Genomic DNA, 19,260 nt, shown 5'->3' on the forward strand with positions numbered 1-19,260 from the left:
GCCCACTCTCCCTGTCTTCACAACTTGAAATCACCTGCCCAAAACATCTAGCTATCATACCAAGTTGGATTCAGACTTATGAAAATACATCAACTGATTTGGATGAGTGGTACAGAAGTCCTCCCGTGAGATGTTAGATGCTCCCTCCCGGGTTCCTCTTTTCATTAAGCTGGTAGTTGGCATTTGGTATAGGGGATTTTTCACTTCCCGTGGCCAAAGGTACTTCACTCGCATATGCTAGTCCTCTGAGGCTGACGGTGGGTTTTCCTATCCTTTTCCAGGTACACAGTTGCTCCTAGCATGACCGTGATCTGATCAGCAACCACGAGAATCTGACTCCCGTGTGGGGTGCCTTAGTGCTGGGGCCTGGTCACCGCCCACAACTCCAGAGCTGCCATGGCTGCTGCCTCTACGTCCACCCCTGTCATTTCACAGCCCCAGGTACGTGATTCAAACCTGCATAGGTTTGGGCTAATCATAGTTTTGTTGAGTATTTCAATTGAATTTCAGAAAGTGTGTTTGACTTTGGAGATCATGTGTCTCCTTTGAAGTATCATTTGGTGGGGAATTTTTTGAAGAGTATTTTTGTGAGGGAGGTGCTTATGGTTTTCAGTGCCTAGGGTGTCTGGCTGTTACCGTAGGCATCAAACTCCAAATCAAGACAGTCAGTAGTAAATCCTGCTGTTGGCTTTTTTAGGGTTTATTTTGGAACAGATCTAATCTTTTTTTTTGGCTGCGTTGGGTCTTCATTGCTGTACGTGGGCGTTCTCTAGTTGCGGCGAGTGGGGGCTAGTCTTCCTTGCAGTGCGTGGGCTTCTCATTGCAGTGACTTCTCTTGTTACGGAGCACGTGCTCTAGATGTGTGGGCTTCGGTAGTTGCAGCACGCGGGCTCAGTAGTTGTGGCACGTGGGCTCAGTAGTTGTGGCTCATGGGCTCTAGAGTTGTGGTGCACAGGGCTTAGTTGCTCCACAGCATGTGGGATCTTCCCAGACCAGGGATGGAACCCATGTCCCCTGCATTGGCAGGCGGATTCTTAACCACTGCGCCACCAGGGAAGTCCAGAACAGATCTAATCTTACAACAAGTTTTCTGAATGTTGTCTTGATGTCCTCCTCCTATAATGATGATTATTTTGTCTTGACCTGTTCTAGTAACTTTGAGAAGAAAATGCAATTCCAGAAACTTCTGAACCACAGTAATATGAGTTACTTTTTCTGTCCAGTGAAGAACAGTCACATGGCAAGAACATTGTTCTCACTGTTTTACAGTCTGATCTATTCAAGTATTAACTGGACTCTTTCAGTTTCAGCAGGCAGCATGGTATAGTGGGGAAACAGACTTTGGAGTCATTAGGCCTGTGCTCACATCTCAATTGCTGGATAAGGTGCCTTAGTCATGCTAACCTCCCACAGCTTCCATTTCTTCTCATGTAATCATCTTTCACAGCATGGTTATGGGGATTAAAGGAGAGAAGCTATGCAAAGCATGTATACTCAACAAGTGTGGTTTCCCACTTGCTCTTCCTTTGTCTTCGTCTCTTCCTTTTGGACTGTGACCTCTGATCGCATTCATGAGAATCACTTCTAGGTCAAGGTTGAAGAAAAAAGTACACCTTTGAGAAAAAGCCATATTGATTGAAATTTGAATCATTATGATACAAAATATTGTTCCATACTTTTTTTTCTTTGTATCATTTTGCAGGCTAAATTTTATATATATTTCTTTTTTTTAATTGAATACAAGTTTTATATGATATGGGAGCCTTCGTAAGGAAATGAAGATCTGAAGAAACAGACCTATGTATTTTTATGCTGGGTGGGGTTTTATTGTTTTTTTTTTTAATTTTTTTTTTTTTAAGTACAGTTGATTTACAGTATTATGTTAGCTTCAGGTGTACAACAAAGTGATTCAGTTATACATATATATAGAGAGAGCGTGTCTGTGTGTATATATATATATTTTTTTTCAGATTCTTTTCCCTTATAGGTTATTACAAAATATTGAGTAGAGTTCCCTGTGCTATACAGTAGGTCCTTGCTGTATATATTTCAGGTAGGCGTGTGTGTGTGTAAAGAAGGGGACGGAGGGAAAGGAAGGAGAGGGAGAAAGGAGGAAGGAGCATTTCCACTTTATTTACTATAAATGCTTTTCTTCTCTGAAAGACCTTGGAATTTTATCACATGGATAGTCGTTGCTGTTCCTTAACATTATAAAGTTTGTATATCATTTTCCAGGATGTTTAGTGTTATCACCATCATGTGTATTTCTGTTTTCTGGTAAATGGATCATTGTCTTTTCAACACCTCATTTACTTTGGGTGTTTGGTTTCCATTCCCCTTAGTAGTGTTCTTGGTGCCCGAGAGAGACATGGTAAATGGGTAAAAAGATTTACTGCCTGTTACCGGAGGTCACCATTTCAAAGTCCACTGCACCTGTTCCCTTGCAATGACTATTCTTAGCCTTTTGTGGAGTGAGTTAGGCCCTAGTACAGGTTTTCTGGACAGGTCGTTTCAGTATCCCAGTCTCACCGCTCCCTTTTGTCAGCATTTCCAACAGCATCATCTTATCTACACGTCTTCCCTCTTACACAAGCTACTATCAGCCGGTGAGTAATATAAATATTTTTAAATGACTCATTTAATGAAAACGTTTAGCACTGCCCTAGGTAGAAAGAGGTCATATTTAGTATAAACACTTGGGGAAATATATACTCTTGTAAAGTCTCTGTGGGAAAGTAAATTGGTCCAGTCACTCTGGAAAGTAATTTGACAGTATCTGTTAAAATTATAGACCTTTGCACATGCCCTGTTCCCATCTTGGTACCTATGTTAGAAACATGTGAGTCCAAGGAGATGTGCAGGAAGGTATTCATTGACACATTCGTTGAAGGCCAAGAAGTACAAAACTTTCTAATATTCAATAGTAGAAGGACTTAATCAAGTTGGTCACGTTGATATGATTTTAATACTGCAGTTAAATGATGGATATCTGTCTATCTCAGCACAACTCTGTCTCTTCAAGATATCTCGTGGAGGGAAAAGAAAGCAAGATGCAGAATGATACTTACAGGAAGATATCATTAAAACTGTGAAACAAAACCATATGTTTTTAGGGATAAACATATGGTACATTAATGTAAATGTGTATAGTGAAAAGTCTGTAACACACATTGCCAACGGGAAAGAGATTGTCCCCAAGAGGGCAAAAATTGGATATTGGGAGATGAAAAATCCCTCCAGAGCTTAACCTTGCCTGATGAAATCCTATTCCTTAATTTCTCCTTAGGGAGAATTTGAATTTAATTAAAATTTCCTCCTTGAGCATCACCAATAGAAAAAAAAAAAAGTTAAGAAACACTGGTCTAGAAGGATACACAAGGCTCTTCAGTCACATTGCCTAGGTTCAAATCCTGGCTCCAGTATTTCGTAACTGAGCCTGTTGGGGGAGAGGAGAAAAGGTATCCACTCTCTCAGTGCCTTGGTTTCCTCATCTGCAAAATGAACATCATCATGAAAAAGCCGACTTCATAGGGTGGTTTTAGGGTTGAAATGAGATCATGTGTGTAGAGCTTAGAACAGTATCTGACATATTGCTCAATACATCTCAGTATTGTTCAGCAAGCACTGTGGCAGGCCTAGGGATGCAAGAATAAATAAGATAAAGAAGGCTTTTGCCCTGTCAGAGTTTATAAATGTAGTGGGAAATACACAGATAGGGAAACAAAAAATTAGAATGCTGTGTCACAAATGCTATGATACAGGAAGAATGGGTGCTCTGTGGATAAAGTGGAACACCAGAAAAGACGTGTAGAATCAGGGGAGGGGCTTCTCGAAGGAAGACTGCCAGGCTGGGAGCTTGTGAATGAGGATGAGTTATTCTGGTAAGGGAGAGGAGACAGCCCGTGTGAATGTCAGGCGTCCCAAGGTGAGAGCTCACAGCATTTGCATGTGAGTTCAGGGGTGGTTGCCGTATACTGGGGTATGAGGTTGTGAGCAGTGATGTCTAGAGCCAGCTCTGCCCGCTTACAAGATCTGATTGTTCAACTTCAAAAGGAATTTCGTGAGCCAGTTGACTTCATGCTTATAGCCTGAAATCAGCCAGGGTGGAGTATTTACACCACAGAAATTGGCAAACACAGGCCCTCATTCCTGAGCACCCATTGTTAAATACTTATCGGCATACTTAAGGTTGTAGAAAAGGTAGATGTTTTAGGTTACAAAGTTGGAGAAGGTTTTGCAGGGTCTCGGAAGCCAAATGAAGGTATTTAACATTAACCTCAAACAAGCCTGGGTGGCTCGTGTGTCTTAGAGCTGGGTTCAGACCTTGACTATTAACAACTGTGTTGAAGCAATTAATTAAAGAATCTCAACCAGAGAAGTGAGTCCCATGATTCTCACCATGTGTTGGGAGCAGTAGTAGCTTCTGATAGTTGGGGGAACTCAAGCCCTCTCGGAAGGAGTCGGCTGTAAGCTGGGGTGTTAGGTCACAGAGAGAGGCAGCTTACCCTTCCGGAGAGATGCAGCTCATTGGGTCACTTGGTTCCCAGGATCCTTTCGCCCATGATGAGCATCTTGATTATATGTCAACTCTTCACATGTAATTTGTGCAGTCAGATTTTAATCCGAGGCTGATTTGCCCTTGCCCCCAAGCCTGTATTCATTGTAGTCTCTCCTATTATCAAGTTTTCCCCAGGTTCAGAGAAGGTAAAAGTAATTTAAATACAGCATCTCCTTAGGCAAGGCGTAATAAGCTGTTCACTCAATCAGCTTCACCCGGTATTGTCTGGCACATCAACTTGCATTCTTTTAGAGTGAATTCAGGGACCTGTGCAAAGTTAAACCCACATTCAAGTGTGAAAGGCCTGACAATCCTTTCCTAAGACAAAAACAACAATTTTAAAAAAAAGCTTTTGGTTTTGTTTGGTACTCTATTCATTTGGTAACAAAGCATTTTTCTAATCAAGGCTGCCTATTACTAGATATAAACTAATTAATATGAACAAAATAGCTGGTGATTGTTTCCAACAATAATAGGGAAGAAAGGTTCATTGTCACTCTTGCTGGAATTGCTGTTTAGTCAGTGAAAGATACGCCTGGTGCTTTGAAGTGGGACAAGTTTGTATTCCCTGCTTGACTCCTGCCTAGACTGTAAGATGGATTTTTGTTTGCTCATGCTGAGAGAGACAGCACTTGTTCTGAAGCTAGATGAATACTGAGGCGAAACTGGGCTAGCAGCAGCAGGAAGACTGTTTGTCGCTGCTTTGTTGTTCTGCTAGTCCAGATAAAGAGCACCCAAAGGAAGCTCTGGAGATGTTTGCAGACAGGAACATGCTCATCCTTTGGTTAAACGAATGCGCTCTTACCCTGCGGGGATGGGAGAATGTAGGGGATGGAGGTAGAATAGGTAACCAATGACCATTTTCTGTTTCTAGAATGCTGTTTAGCAGGACTTTAACGGTGGTTCATCCAGTTACTGTGGGTGGAGTATGGATTAAAAGTTTTATTTTCTTTTTGAATGGAGGGGTCAATAGTTCAATCCATGAATGGGTGGTTTGGGCTCTCTCAAACCGACCGGTATTAGAGATCAGAAGAGGTGTTTAAGAACTTCAAAGGCGTTCGGATCTCACACCTGTGATTCCAGTAAGGAAGGAATCTTTGCCATCAGTATTTTACAAGGTATTTCATTCTTTCTCATTTGCTAAGTGGCTGTCTTGGTTTCAAGCCAAGGAAACGAAGATATTTTGATCCCTTCAAGTGATGTCCCGTAGCTTTCATTAAAGATGTGAATTTGGATAGATGCTTAATGTCTTCATCTTCATCAACAGATTTGTTCCCCTAGTTCTTACCCAGTTCTCTGATATAACTAACAAGTAGGTCTCTACTTGGTGTCTGCTGGAAGACAGGTGTTTTTGAACATCATTACTGATAGGTTTTTAGAGGTTTTATTTCTGACATTAGAGAGTGGATACATTTGGATTAAAGCAGTTGAATTCCTTGTTCAGTGGGTTGTGTTTTTTGAGATTGAAAGACTTCTGTTTTGTTTTTTGGTTCTTTTTTGGAACTTTGTATTATGCAGTTTTCAAACATTCACAGAAATCAAAAGAATAATATAATGAATCCCAATATAGCCATCACTGAGATTCAACAGTTATTAACATTTGGCCAGACTTGCTTCACCTTCTCCCATTTTGGGGGGATGAAATATTTTAAAGCAAATCCTTGGCATCCTGTTATTTTATCTCAGTCCTCATACATCAATATGCATCTCTAAGAAAGAATTCACTTATATAACCACAGTCCCATTCTTACACATAGCAAATGATAAACAACATTTTAATGTCATTTTCTACTTGTCCATATTCAGAATTTCCCAATTGCTTTTCTCAAAAGTGTTTTTGCAGTTGGTATATAAAGTGTTATCTTTTAAAAACACTGATTAGATCAGTTTACTCTTCTGCCTGAAACTATTCAATGACTTTTTAAGGTTTAAAAATGGAATTGTTGCATTTGTTAAATTATCAGTCCCTAAAGTAAGGGATCATGGCTATCTTGGTAGTAACTTTCTTTTGGACTAAAGTGTGAGCAATTACTTGTAGTATGACGTATGTTTCCAGTGCCACATAATGAAGACATAGTGTGGTCTGGCTTCACCTACCCAGAGAAAAGAGAATGCGTGGGCTTAGATCCAGGTGAATTTTGGTTCAAATATAGGTTTAAATCCCTTTCAATATAGATCTCTCTTCAGCTAATTTTTTTTTAAATCTCTAGAATTCAAATAATATATACTGTGCTCACAGATTTAAATGGCAAAATGTCTGCTAGGTGCTTTGTACAGTATTAGCCTCTTAATAGATCCCTGACATATGTTAGTTCCTTCCTTTTCCCCCATAATTATTCCCCATAGTTTTTTGCAGGGAGTGAGTGGGTACCTCTACATATGGTCTGTGTGTATGACGCGCTTATGTGTAGTATGCCAGAAGATCCATCAGAGGAAAGCCAAGTTGGATAAACACTAAGGAAAACTCCAGTGTATTGCCAGGAATAAATGCGTGTGGAGATAAACACTGAGATTTCTGACTTACTCCACCTTGAACCATGTTTCTATTAGAAGTTAAATTTGTTCTCATATTGCAATTTGAATTCATCTCTGCCCCCTTTTGTGTTTATAAACACAGATAAAGTTTGAGAGGATATCTTATTTCAGAATCCAAGGGCACATTTGGAGTTTTCTATTCATAAGACAAAATTTTACTGGGATACCTAGGGCAAACCACAAATGAGACCTTTCATGTTTGTTTCTTTTTCTTTCTAATTGGTTTAGTCTTTAATGATTAATGGAGCCAATTCCTTATCCTTCAGAGTGATGTGGCTTCTTCCCTCTTACTGCCCATGATGGGGCTCTTGGCCTATTTTCCTTTTTACACTCCTAGCTTCTCCAGTTGTTTTGCTTTGAACGCTATTCCATGAATAAAAGCTAAGGTGGGAAAATGCCCTGCTGTTTTTACCAGCTGAGGAGATGGTAATCAGAGGGTGCAGGGGAGTTTTGTCTTTTGAGAACTGTACCTTGCTGTAATAAGACTGTCATTTAAAAATTCCACCTTGGGTGATACTACCAAGTGATGATACTGAGTGATGATACTACCATTTGGTAATCACATAGCATCCCTTAAAGAACTGCCTGTAAGCTAGACTTATTCCATTTCGTAAATGATTATCCTGGGCAGGCTCAGGCTGGGAGAGAAGCGATAGTGGGTTGTTAGCTGCTCCTTAGCATCCGATAAAATGTTTCTGAAAGGGATGAATTCCTGAAAGGCAAGGTTAGGTATTAAGCAACTTTCAAAGATTCAGACAACCTTTGGTAGCAAGAGCACCTGTCCTGTAGGAAGAGAGATAGGGTATGGTTGTTGGTGAACAAGATAGCTGCCCCATTTAAAAGTATTTGCACTGAGATGAACTTCCACCAGCCAGCAGAGGGAGGTTTGAAGCCTTAGTTCAAGCCTGGGAGAAAAAGTTATTCACCTGGATTCAGGTTTGGGCCCCAACTCCAAGGGCTTTGCATATTCTAGAACTCTGTTTAGCATTACCTTAACTGTGGTTGATCAAGTTACTGAAGTCACCTGGCAAAAACCTGGCAAAAACAAAGGGCCCAGGAAGAAGCCCAGCCCTGTGGCCTGTGCTCTGGGCTTACCTCTGACATGCTGGTTTGTATATGGATACACAGTGGGAACTCAGGACTCAGAGGTTGTGGTCAGGCATAGATGTGACAAGTCAGATGGAGACACTCAGCTGCTGGTCAGCTCACTGTCTCATTCAAGACCAGCTTGGAAAAGCAGAGCAACACAGCCTGCAGCTGGGAATTCAACTCTATATCAGCGGAGAAAAAAGGTAGAAAGAACAAGGTGGCGAATGACAGGGAATCTGAGAGGTTGTAGTCCTGTTGTGCCACGATGTTTAACTCAAATGATGTATCCGGAATATACATTTATTCTTATGAGAACTTTTCTGCATGATTTTTTTCTCAAACATATTAAAAAATTGCATTAAGTATTTAAAATATTAAAAACTGCCTCTTTTCAGTTGCACATCTTATTGCTTTCCTCTAAGCTAGTCACAGAAAAAGCATCGAGAAGCTGTTTGTAAGAATAAGAGAATACAGTAAGTATGGGTAGGAGAATACAACAAGAACTTAAAGAATAGGTATACAACCCTATTTTTTAAAAATTGAGAGGCGGGGCGCGGTAACGGACGCCTGGACCCCGTGGCGGCAGCGGCGAGTTTTAGTGAGGCCTGGCAGGGCTTAGAGGCCCGGCCGGCCCGTGGCCGCAGCCGCGGAGCCTGAGGCCGGGGCGTCGTGCGCAGGCGCTGCCCGGCTGGGCCGCGAGCCGCCCGCGGCCTCGGCGGCGAGGCCTTCCTGATGCCGGTTGGGGCTCTGCAGAGCAGAGCGGAGGATGCGCCCGGGCCGCGGGCGTGGTAGACGGCCGGCGGCCCGCTCCCCCGCGGGCGGTGGATGCGGCGGCGGCGGCGGCAATGGACGCCCTAGAGGAAGAGGGCTTCCCGCTGCCCATCTCTTCGCCTCTGATGCACAGTTTGATGCTGTACAGGGTTGGATATTAAGAGGACATTATCATGGATGGTGAGTTCCAGCTATTACAGAGGAATTGCATGGACAAGTACTACCAGGAGTTTGAAGACGCAGAAGAGAGTAAGCTCACCTACACACCTACTTTTAACGAATATATTTCTTTGGTAGAAAAGTATATAGAAGAACAGCTGTTGGAGCGGATTCCTGGATTTAACATGGGGGCTTTCACTACAACTTTACAGCACCATAAAGATGAAGTGGCCGGTGACATTTTCGACGTGCTTCTCACGTTTACAGATTTTCTAGCTTTTAAAGAAAGCTTTCTGGACTACCGAGCAGAAGGAGAAGGCTGGGGACTGGACTTAAGCAGCGGTTAAGTGGTGACTTCATTGTGCAAATCATCTTCTATGCCAACTTCCCAGAACAGTCTGCGGCGCTAGGTCCCACCTACAGGTAATGGGATCTTTCTAGACATCACCAGGCCAATACACTGGGAGAGGCTTTGGCTAATGATGTCAGAAGAATATGTCTTGGAAAGACTGACTCTGTTCTACAACTCTTCACTAATGCTGAGTATTGATGGGTCAGAAGAAAATTACCTGACTTCCTGGACACGTTCTTGTCTTCGGTAACCCTAGTACTCCTCCCTGAGTAGACACCTCTCGCAGGAGCTTCTGAGTCTGGCTCCTGCATCAAGCCCAAGACCAGCATTCCACCTGGGGGCTCTTCCCCAGCATACATGTTGGTGTGCCCATGTTGGAAGAACCCTATCATCAACTCTCTTGGCCCAGCAGGCCTTGCATGTCCCACCAGGCTTTTTGTGCACTCACAGCTTTTTATATGGGTCAGAGTTTCAGTCCTGCAGCCTCAGTGGGGTTTTTGACTGGGAGTATTTATCTAGGGGTTAACTCAAGCTAGCTGCCCATCTCAAGATTTCTGAAAATCCTATCACAACTAGTCTTGGCTGTAGGAATCAACTTAGATTCCCTTTACCTAAAAGGTGCATGTGAAAATTCCTAGTCTTACATGTACAGTCCTTGTATCACTGTCTTCTGCTGCTCCTGATGTAGTCCCATTGTTTCTATAACTCTCGTTTACGTGCTTTTTAAAAAATATTTTTATAGATGAATACTCAGGCTAAGCTAGTGGATATAATCTTGGAACTTCCATGATTACCCACTTCAAGATCAAAATATTATATGCTGTGTGCTTTTTAGCTGTTAGTGCTATGAAAGCAAACATGCTTGCTACGTTGGTGTTCCCATTTTACTGGGCACCAATGAATGTATGCTGGAAGTAGTCTGAAGGTTTCCTTTCTTAGAGCATGTTAGTGTTTGTGCAGGTTTGCTTAAAACCCTTCCTGTGTAAAACAGCTCCTTAGGTTTTCTGTTGGGGTAAGGGCTCTGCACTTACTTCTTACTGTCAAGATAATCCTACCAAGATAGTGTTCCACTGGTCTAGCTCAGTAGGAGGTAGCAAACAGCTTTACTGGTCATCTGTCTGCTTGGGTTTAGTACACTGGTTTAGTACAATGTTTGATAGAACATGACTGACAAGAAAACATGGATGTCACATCTCTAGAAAGAAAAACTGCTGTAGTTCAATTCCCAATGTGTACCTTAGTTGTTATTTTGTTTTCATTTTTCAAGTAAAAATAAGAATCTCTGCTGACTTTTCACTTGGCTGTTCTGGTTTTAAAGGATGAGCTATATAGGCTGTGTGTTTTTCTGTACCGATGTGGCACTTATTAAATACTTTTTACCATGAGTAAAAATAAAATAACAAAAAATTGAACACCTACAACTAATACAATGATCTATGTCAGTTATATCTCAATTTAAAAACTGTTCAATGAGAAAACTACCCCAAAATCCTGTATACAAATGCCTTGAAAGTATCAAGTATTTAAGAGTAACTCTAATAATAAATTTGGTATAAGGACTCTGAGATTATTTATAAAACCTTATTAATAGACATTAAAGAAGACTTAGAGAGATACCATGTCAATGCATTGTGAGATTCATTGATTTCATGTCAGTTCTCTTTAAATGCGTCTGGAGATCGAATGCAGTCACAGTAAAAATTCCAAAAAATTGTCTTGAAACCTCACGAGCTGATTCTAACATTCATATCAAAATACAAAAGGTCAAAAGTAGCCAATATCATCTTGAAGAAGATGACCGAGGTGGGGAAAAAGTGATCTTCCAGATATCAGAATTTATTATAACATTATAATAAATAAGTCAGTGTGGTATTTGTATAGGGATAGATAAACCATTGGAAGAAATAGAGCCTAGACACCAATCCACACGTATTATTGTAAGACAAATGGATTTGAAACAAGATAATAAAGAAAGATATTCTGTTCTTAGCCTATAGAAATAAAAAGGGCCACGAGAAAATAATTTTCTTCATCGGATGAATTATTTAATTATCTTGTTTTGATCTGTGAGTTCAAGAAGGCTGCATTTTAGAGGTGGTGTTTGATTTATGAAGGTTTAAACCCTCTGGGTTACTTGATTTAAAAGTTTCAGGAGAAATGGATATTACAGAAACTGAATAATAACTCAGTCCTTAAAACGTGGTGTGTTTCTCTCTATTTTACAGATGAGGAAACTAACTTCTAAGAGGAGAGTGTTAAATAATTTATTCAAGTCATATTATTAAACAAAACAACTGGAATTTGAACCCAGATCTCACCAATTCTGGGGTCTAAACTCTAAGCTACTAGAAATCTGTAATGTTATCTCCCAGGCCCTTTGCTGTCTCCCAGGAAATAGGAATGTTAAGTGAAGCATGATCATGTATTTCAGTTTAAGGTGTTTGTTTGTTATTTTAAAAATATGTCGGGATATATGTATAGCTGATTCACTTTGTTATACAGCAGAAACTAACACACCATTGTAAAGCAATTATACTCCAATAAAGATGTTAAAAAAGAAAATATGTCAAGCATACAGAAGAGTGTAGAGAGTGTTATAATACAATAGGATGTCTATTACCCAGCTTTTAAAATGTTAACATTTTGATGTAATTGCTTCAAAATCTTTTGGGTGAAGATGGTCAAAAGGTACAGACCTCCAGTTGTAAAATAAAGAAGTCCTGGGGATGGAATGTACAGCATGGTGACTATAGTTAATAATACTTATATTGCATTATTGAAAGTTGCTGAGAGTAGATCTTAAAAGTTCTCATCACAAGGAAAATTTTGTAACCATGGATACGGTGATGCTTCTTAACGAGGCTTATTATGGTGATCATCTCACAATATATACAAATATCGAATCATTATGTTGTACACCTGAAACTAGTGCTATATGTCAATTATACCTTAATAAGAAAGGTATATTTTGGTTATTTTACCCATTCTCCAGTTGACAGATATTTACATTGCTTCTAATATTTTGATATTATAGAAGAGTGGCAATGAAAATTCTTGTATATGTCTCCTTATGCACATGTGTGAGTTTTTCTGGCGTTAGAATCTCTCAATCACGTGTATGAACGTGTCCAATTTAAGTGGTTTTTGCCAAACTGTTTTGCAAAGCAGTTGCACTGAAATTTTATTCCCACCGTAACTGTATGACAGTCTTCGCCAACTCTTGATATTTTCAGACTTGTTAAATTTTGCCCACCTGATGGAATGATTAATTGGGTCTGACGGCAGTTTGTATTTAACTTTCTCTGATTCCCCGGAAGGGTAATTATCTTTTCATGTGACGACTGGCCATTTAGTTTTCCTCTTCTATGAATTGCCTGTCCCCATCTTTGCCTATTTTGCTATTGGATTGTTTGGCTTTTCTATTTTGATTTGTAAACTAAGCCTTTTTTATGTGCATTGCCAGACTTTTTACTATTCTTCAGCTTTTCTTTTCACTGATTAGGAAGTCTTTTGCTGCACGGAAGTCTTGAATTTTGTCAATGTTTTGGTCTTGTTTAGAAAAATCCCCCTATTCACAAATTATAAATATATTCTTTATTTGCTTTTTACATATGTCTTTATATCACCTGAAATTGATTTCTGGGTATGATATGACATAGACAGTCAATTTGTTTTATTTTTTCATATAGATGAACAGTTACACTGTTTTCCCCATTGGTGGGTAAAGCCATGTCTCTTATATCGAGTTACCATAGAAATGTGTGTTTCTGGTTCTTTATTCTATTCCATTGGCTGTTCATGTTTTTCTGTGCCAATATCATGTCTTATTTTATCACTTTAAAATAACATATTCTTTTCCATAGGGCATCGAGTTCTTTGTTTTCCAAGTTATCTTGGATACTCTGGTTCTTCTGTACTTCTGTAGCAGTGTTTAGGGAGCCTGTCAAACTTCGTGAAAAACCCTTTTGGGATTTTCATTTTATTGCATTGAATTTATATATTAATTTTGGGAAAATTGACATCTTAACACTTTTTTCTTCCCATGAAATATTCTCTCTTCAATTATTTAGGTTTCGCTGTAAGCTTTTGAATATTTAGACTTATTCCTAGATACATTAGACCTTTTGTTATTGTAAGTGGGTTGTCCTTGAAATAATAATTAAAAATTTTTTTTCTGGTGTTTCTGTAGGAACACAGTTGATTCATGTGGCTTGATAGTTAATCCGGCAAGTTTACTAAACTCTGTTAGTACAGTTTGTTTATATATTATCTTGCATTTTATATGTAACTGATTAATCATTTGTGAAAAAGAGTAAGTTTTTCTTTTCCAATTCTTTGTTTTTTTTCCTTATTGTTTTGGCTATAATCACCAATACATGCTAAAAGCAATTGGTGATTGAATCACCTTTGTTTTGTTTCTGCCTTAAAAGGGAATATTTCCATCGAATATGACAATTGCCATACATAAACCTTTTACCAAGTTAAGGAAGTTTCCTTCTAACCCTAGATTGCCAAATTATCATGAAAGGCTATTTAAATTTACCAAACGCGTATTTCCATTTCTAGTGAGATGATCATTGGCCTTTCTTCTTTCCTTGAATTTGTTCGTGTGATGAATTCTATTACCAGATTTTTAAATGTTAAATCATCTTTGCATTCTGGAATAAACTCTATTTAGTCACACCTCTCTCTCTTTCCCTATATAGATCTAGATCTAGATCTACAGATACAGAAACTATATTTTATTTAGGAACTCTTCATTTATGTTCTTAAATAATACTGGCCAGTAATTTATTTCACTCTTAATCTCCTTTTTGTTCTTGTACCATGGGTGTGCTGGCTTCATACAAATATAACCAAATAAACTGAGAATGGAAAATCAAAACAGTAATATGAGGTAATTTTAGGTAGGTTTCAAAACAAATGGAAGTAAAATGCTGAACCACAGTAACATGGGAGCCAGAGGTGTTGGAGTGAAAGCTCATCGAGGGAAGAGGATTACCTTTAGAATTCAAGTCAAGTATGCATGTTCAAATATTAAAGATAAGCATGAAAGAGTAGAAATGGAAATGTAACTGGAACCAGTTGAAGTGGAGAATGGAGAATGCAAAACCTCAATCGGTTCAGTCTTCTCTTTAGTCTGATATTCTTGGGTCCTATCCTACTGTGTACTGTTCTGCTGATTCTCATACATGGTATCCTTCCTGTGTGTTTGTAGTCTTTGGGATGATGAATTCATCATCAGTGGGGCTGATTTGAGAGAATCCTGTGTGGCTGTATTGAGGTCTGGCCCTCTGGAGAGGTTTGATGCTTGCTAGTACCAGCACGTGGATGGGAGGGGGGGCGGAGATATCACAGGCTAAGGACTGTGGTTTGTGTTAATTTCTCCTCCTGTGGGTTCTCAGATTTGGCAAAGGTCTAACTTCATTCTCAGACTTGGCAGAAGGTCTAACTTGAAATCCCATCTTGATTGGGAAGGGAGGGGTTTTGATTTCTGAAGGGAGTCTTTTAATTTATTTATTTCCCAACCTGGAGCCTAAGCTAAGACAAACTTCCTTGTTCTCCCCAGTGCACCTGGGTAGATTATTTTTTCTGTTCCACTCTTTTACTGATAGGGAGATCTTCAAGACTCCTAGCTTAACTACTGGGTCTCAGTTCTAAGTCACTTCCTCAGTCAAGGCCAAGGGCTCATTTTCTTTTTCCCAGTTATATTTAATGCCCTGTCTCCATGATCCTGACAGTGTGCTGCCAGGGCAGCCTATCACCTCAGTTTGCTGTTCCCTTTTAGCTCAGCAGTGTATCTAAAACACTATATTTTTTCTCCAGCATGTCTTAGTGTTTTTAGGCTTGTTTGTTTGTTTTCCATTTCTTCCTCTTGGGCCCAGACTCAAAATTCTCTCTGGAAATTCAACTAATATGATGTCACTCACTCAGCCTGTTACAAGGGGCCATAACAGATACAGAGTATTTTTATTGATTTACACTTGTTTTCCATAGTTTTCTTTTTTACATGTGTGTACATCATATTCACGTACATTGTTACTGTATAAGAAGTAGCATTTTATGTACGTTTTCAGATAAAGTTTAAAAACATCTAGTAGTTGCGCATTCTTCAGCTACTGTGAGGCTAACTTTCTAACTTCAGAACATTTTTAGTTTGCATCAGCATTGTTTTGTGTCCTATTTTCTGATTATAGTGGTAGATCATTCCTTTTTTTCTTTTTATTGTTTCTAATTTGAGACTCTAAAAAGTGTGCGAACTATTTTTCTTGTTAATAGAGACGTAATTGCATTTAATTAAATTCTGTGCTGTCTCTTTTCAGTCTTTTTTTGGTGGGGGGGGGAGAGGGAGGAAATGTGTGGAAGGTCTGATTATTTTAGATTTAAAAACTAGAATTGAAGAGCCCTTAGAGATATCTTATTTTACAAATGAGAAATTGACACTCAGAGCAGTTATGAGACTTACTGAAGCTGGTGGGCATCAGAATCAGGAAGAAGTCCTCACCCACTCCATTGTTGTACTTTAACAGAAGTGGGAAACCAAATAGGCTTGATTTACATCTTCTTACTGGTCCTTTATTCAGTATAAATTAAAATCTCCCTTTAGGATGTCAGTAGAGTACATATTTACATTCTTATCTAAATGCTTACTAAATCATAAAGGTTTAGTTACCAGTTCGTGAGCTTGTGCGAAGTGCTCCCTTCTCCGCTTGGCTAATGAAGATGTAGTTGTCTTTCAGGAGATTAAATACCACACTGGATGGACCGTGAGTGACCCCACACCAGGCGCCCAGGTGTTTCATGTTGGTACCCCTGGAAGGCATAGCGTAGTGTAGTGCCATGCCCCATACCTGGCATTCCAGAAACGTTTGTGAATGTGCCAATGAAGAAATGAAGTGCATAGCGAAGATGAAGACCCTCTGTGTCTCTTTAGAGTTCAGGCTTGGCAGAGTTGTTATGACTTTTGAGATCACACGATGGGTGAGGTAAATTTTTGAGATTTGGAACATCTGTTCTGTAGAGCAGCGAACGAGGCCTCCTCCCTCCACCCCATCATCCTGAAATGTAATTGGTGGATGTGCAAAAGGCGTGAGTATGGGCTTCTCTTTTTAGCTTTGAGGACAGTTTATTTTTGGAATCATTCTATTTTGTTTACATCTTTGTTTCTTGGGCAGGGCGGAATTCTGTAACTTATTACAGAGAAATTTCTAATTATAGTCATCGGGATTTTGGAATAATGAACTTTAAAAAAGTATTTGAGTTTTGTCTGATTATATTCTTGTTTCCCCCTAAATTTATTGCAACAGATACTACTTTTCTAAAGAAGAAAAGAAAATCATTTATAGTCTTACCTATATAAATTTCACAGAATTGTCATTCAATACATCGTTTTTTTACTCTATTTTCTCCAGTAATATGAAAAGTAATCATCTTTTAGTATATTAACTACTCAATTTGGTGGCTTTTGAATCGATTATATTTAAACTTATTTTTGAAAATTATTGTTACAACTTAAATAGTATGTTTTGATTCATACCTGAGTAATAAGAGAAAATGAACAGATATTTCCATACTTCTCTTCCCCTATTTTTAAGTTCTTATTGATACAGTGATTTTAGTTCCAGATTATTATTAATTTATTGTCTTTATAATAAGTACACCCTCAAGAGTTATTTTTGATATTTGTTTTATAACCATTTGGAGAGCAGTTACTTAGACTCGATTTTGTTTTGTGTATTTTTGATGCTTACTGCCAGTCTTTATTCTATTGTGGTTTTTATTTTTACTTTTTTCATGGCTTACTTGCATTTGTATTTTCTTTAGGAAGGAAATGTAGATGATGATCTTTTGGAGCTCCCACATCTCTGGGACTGTTCTTTATTATCCCCTATGAGAACATCGGTATAGCTGGCTGTGGAATTTATGGATCTCAAACATTTTCTCCATAGAATGGAGATTTTTTCCAAATTGAAGTATAATCGAAATAATGGAGATTTTGATTGGTTGTGTTCTATCTTTTGGAATTCTACAGCAGAAGCTTAGCAATGCCATATTTTCTCTCTTTCTCTCAATATTTGATTTGTTTGCTTTTTGTTTTTTTTTTATATTTTTAGAATTTCGAATGTTAACCTTGAGATTCCAAAATCTAACCTAGCTATATCTGAATTTTAGTGATTTTTTAAAAATTTTTATTTATTTATTTATTTTTGGCTGTGTTGGGTCTTCGTTTCTGTGCGAGGGCTTTCTCTAGTTGTGGCGAGCAGGGGCCACTCTTCATCGCGGTGTGCAGGCCTCTCACTGTCGCGGCCTCTCCTGTTGCGGAGCACAAGCTCCAGATGTGCAGGCTCAGTAGTTGTGGCTCACGGGCCTAGTTGCTCTGCGGCATGTGGGATCTTCCCAGACCAGGGCTCGAACCTGTGTCACCTGCATTGGCAGGCAGACTCTCAACCACTGCGCCACCAGGGAAGCCCAATTTTAGTGATTTTAATCGACTCTTTTGTAATTTATGTAAACTTAAACCAGTAATCTGAGGTCTTTCTCCTTAAGCAATAACTTTTCTTATGCTTCAAGCTGTGTTACTTAAGCTTTGTCCTAGGCTTACTTGGAAAGCTAGTTATGTTTGGAATGTTTTTCCTATACGTGCCTTCTTTCCTTTTATTCTTATCTCTGACCATCTTCTCTGAGCACTGAGTAAACTTCCTAAGTTTGTTTTCTATTTGCCATTTCAGTTTTCTGGAATTTTTTTTTTTTTTTTTTTTTGCGGTACACGGGCCTCTCACTGTTGTGGCCTCTCCCGTTGCGGAGCACAGGCTCCGGACGCACAGGCTCAGCGGCCATGGCTCACGGGCCCAGCGGCTCCATGGCATGTGGGATCTTCCCGGACCGGGGCACGAACCTGTGTCCCCTGCATTGGCAGGCGGACTCTCAACCACTGCGCCACCAGGGAAGCCCAGTTTTCTGGAATTTTTACACATCATTTCATTGCCTGAATTATTGTTTTTAATTGAAAAATAGTTTTTCATCTCTTTGGTGGGCTCAGTGATAAGTTCTAATGATGTCCGTTGCATATTTAATCCTGGAACCACTGAATAGGCTAATTTACATGGCAGAAGGGGCTTTTCAGGTGTGATGAAGTTCAGGATTTTGTGATGGGGAGATTATCCTAGGTTATCTGGGAAGGTAATCACAAGGGTCCCTAAATGTGGGAGATGGAGGAAGAAGAGTCAGTGTTAGAATGATGTCAGTGTGAGAAGGACTTGGCTGGCCATTGCTGGCTTTGAAGCTGGAATGGGGCCAGGAGACAAAGAATGTGGGCCGTCTCTGCAAGTGGGAAAAGACAGAAAAATTCTCTTCTAGAGCCTCTGGAAAGGAACACAGTCCTGCCAGCACCTTGATTTAGCCCAGTGAGCCCCACTTCGGACTTCTGACCTCCAGAACTGTAAGATAATAAATTTGTCTTTTTAAGCTACTAAATTTGTGGCAATCTGTTACAGTAGCAATGGGAAGCTAATATAATCTCTATGTAGTTTTTTCTGAAAAAAAAAAAATTTTTTTTTTTGTCTTCGTAATGGCTGGCTCTCTTTTCAGTGCTTGTACCCTAACAAAGCATTTTGAGGATCAAATCAGAAATATCCTAGTATTTAATCTTTTCCATTCCCCCCCTTTTTCTTTTTTAATAAATCTGCTTCAAGGGGAGGTATTTTCTGTTATTCTTTAGGATGGCCATCTCCTCCTCTGAGATTGTTTTCTCCCCATTGTGTTGGCTGATTTTTTCTGTTTGCCGTATCATTATAAC

General features: G+C 39.4%; 2 protein-coding genes across 2 annotated transcripts in view; both read left to right on the plus strand.

The window, feature by feature from the left end:
• Nucleotides 1-383: 383 nt before the first annotated feature.
• The window catches only part of LPAR1 (lysophosphatidic acid receptor 1), a gene marked incomplete at its 3' end in the record, with an annotated part of 83,026 nt that continues 64,149 nt past the window's right edge, over nt 384-19,260 (plus strand). Inside the window, exon 1 of the mRNA XM_082842807.1 lies at nt 384-441. Coding sequence (XP_082698933.1) covers nt 397-441 — 45 coding nt within the window. The 5' untranslated portion in view covers nt 384-396. The remainder of the gene's footprint in view (nt 442-19,260) is intronic.
• Nucleotides 9,127-9,459, plus strand: LOC309964030 (ADP-ribosylation factor-like protein 2-binding protein; the record flags this gene model as incomplete). The annotated part of the gene is made up of 1 exon (XM_082842660.1): nt 9,127-9,459. One exon carries the CDS (start codon nt 9,127-9,129, stop codon nt 9,457-9,459), a length of 333 nt encoding a protein of 110 aa, XP_082698786.1.

This window comes from Leucopleurus acutus, assembly GCF_964270905.1.
Source record: "Leucopleurus acutus genome assembly, chromosome: 7".
Taxonomy (NCBI): Eukaryota; Metazoa; Chordata; class Mammalia; order Artiodactyla; family Delphinidae; genus Leucopleurus; species Leucopleurus acutus.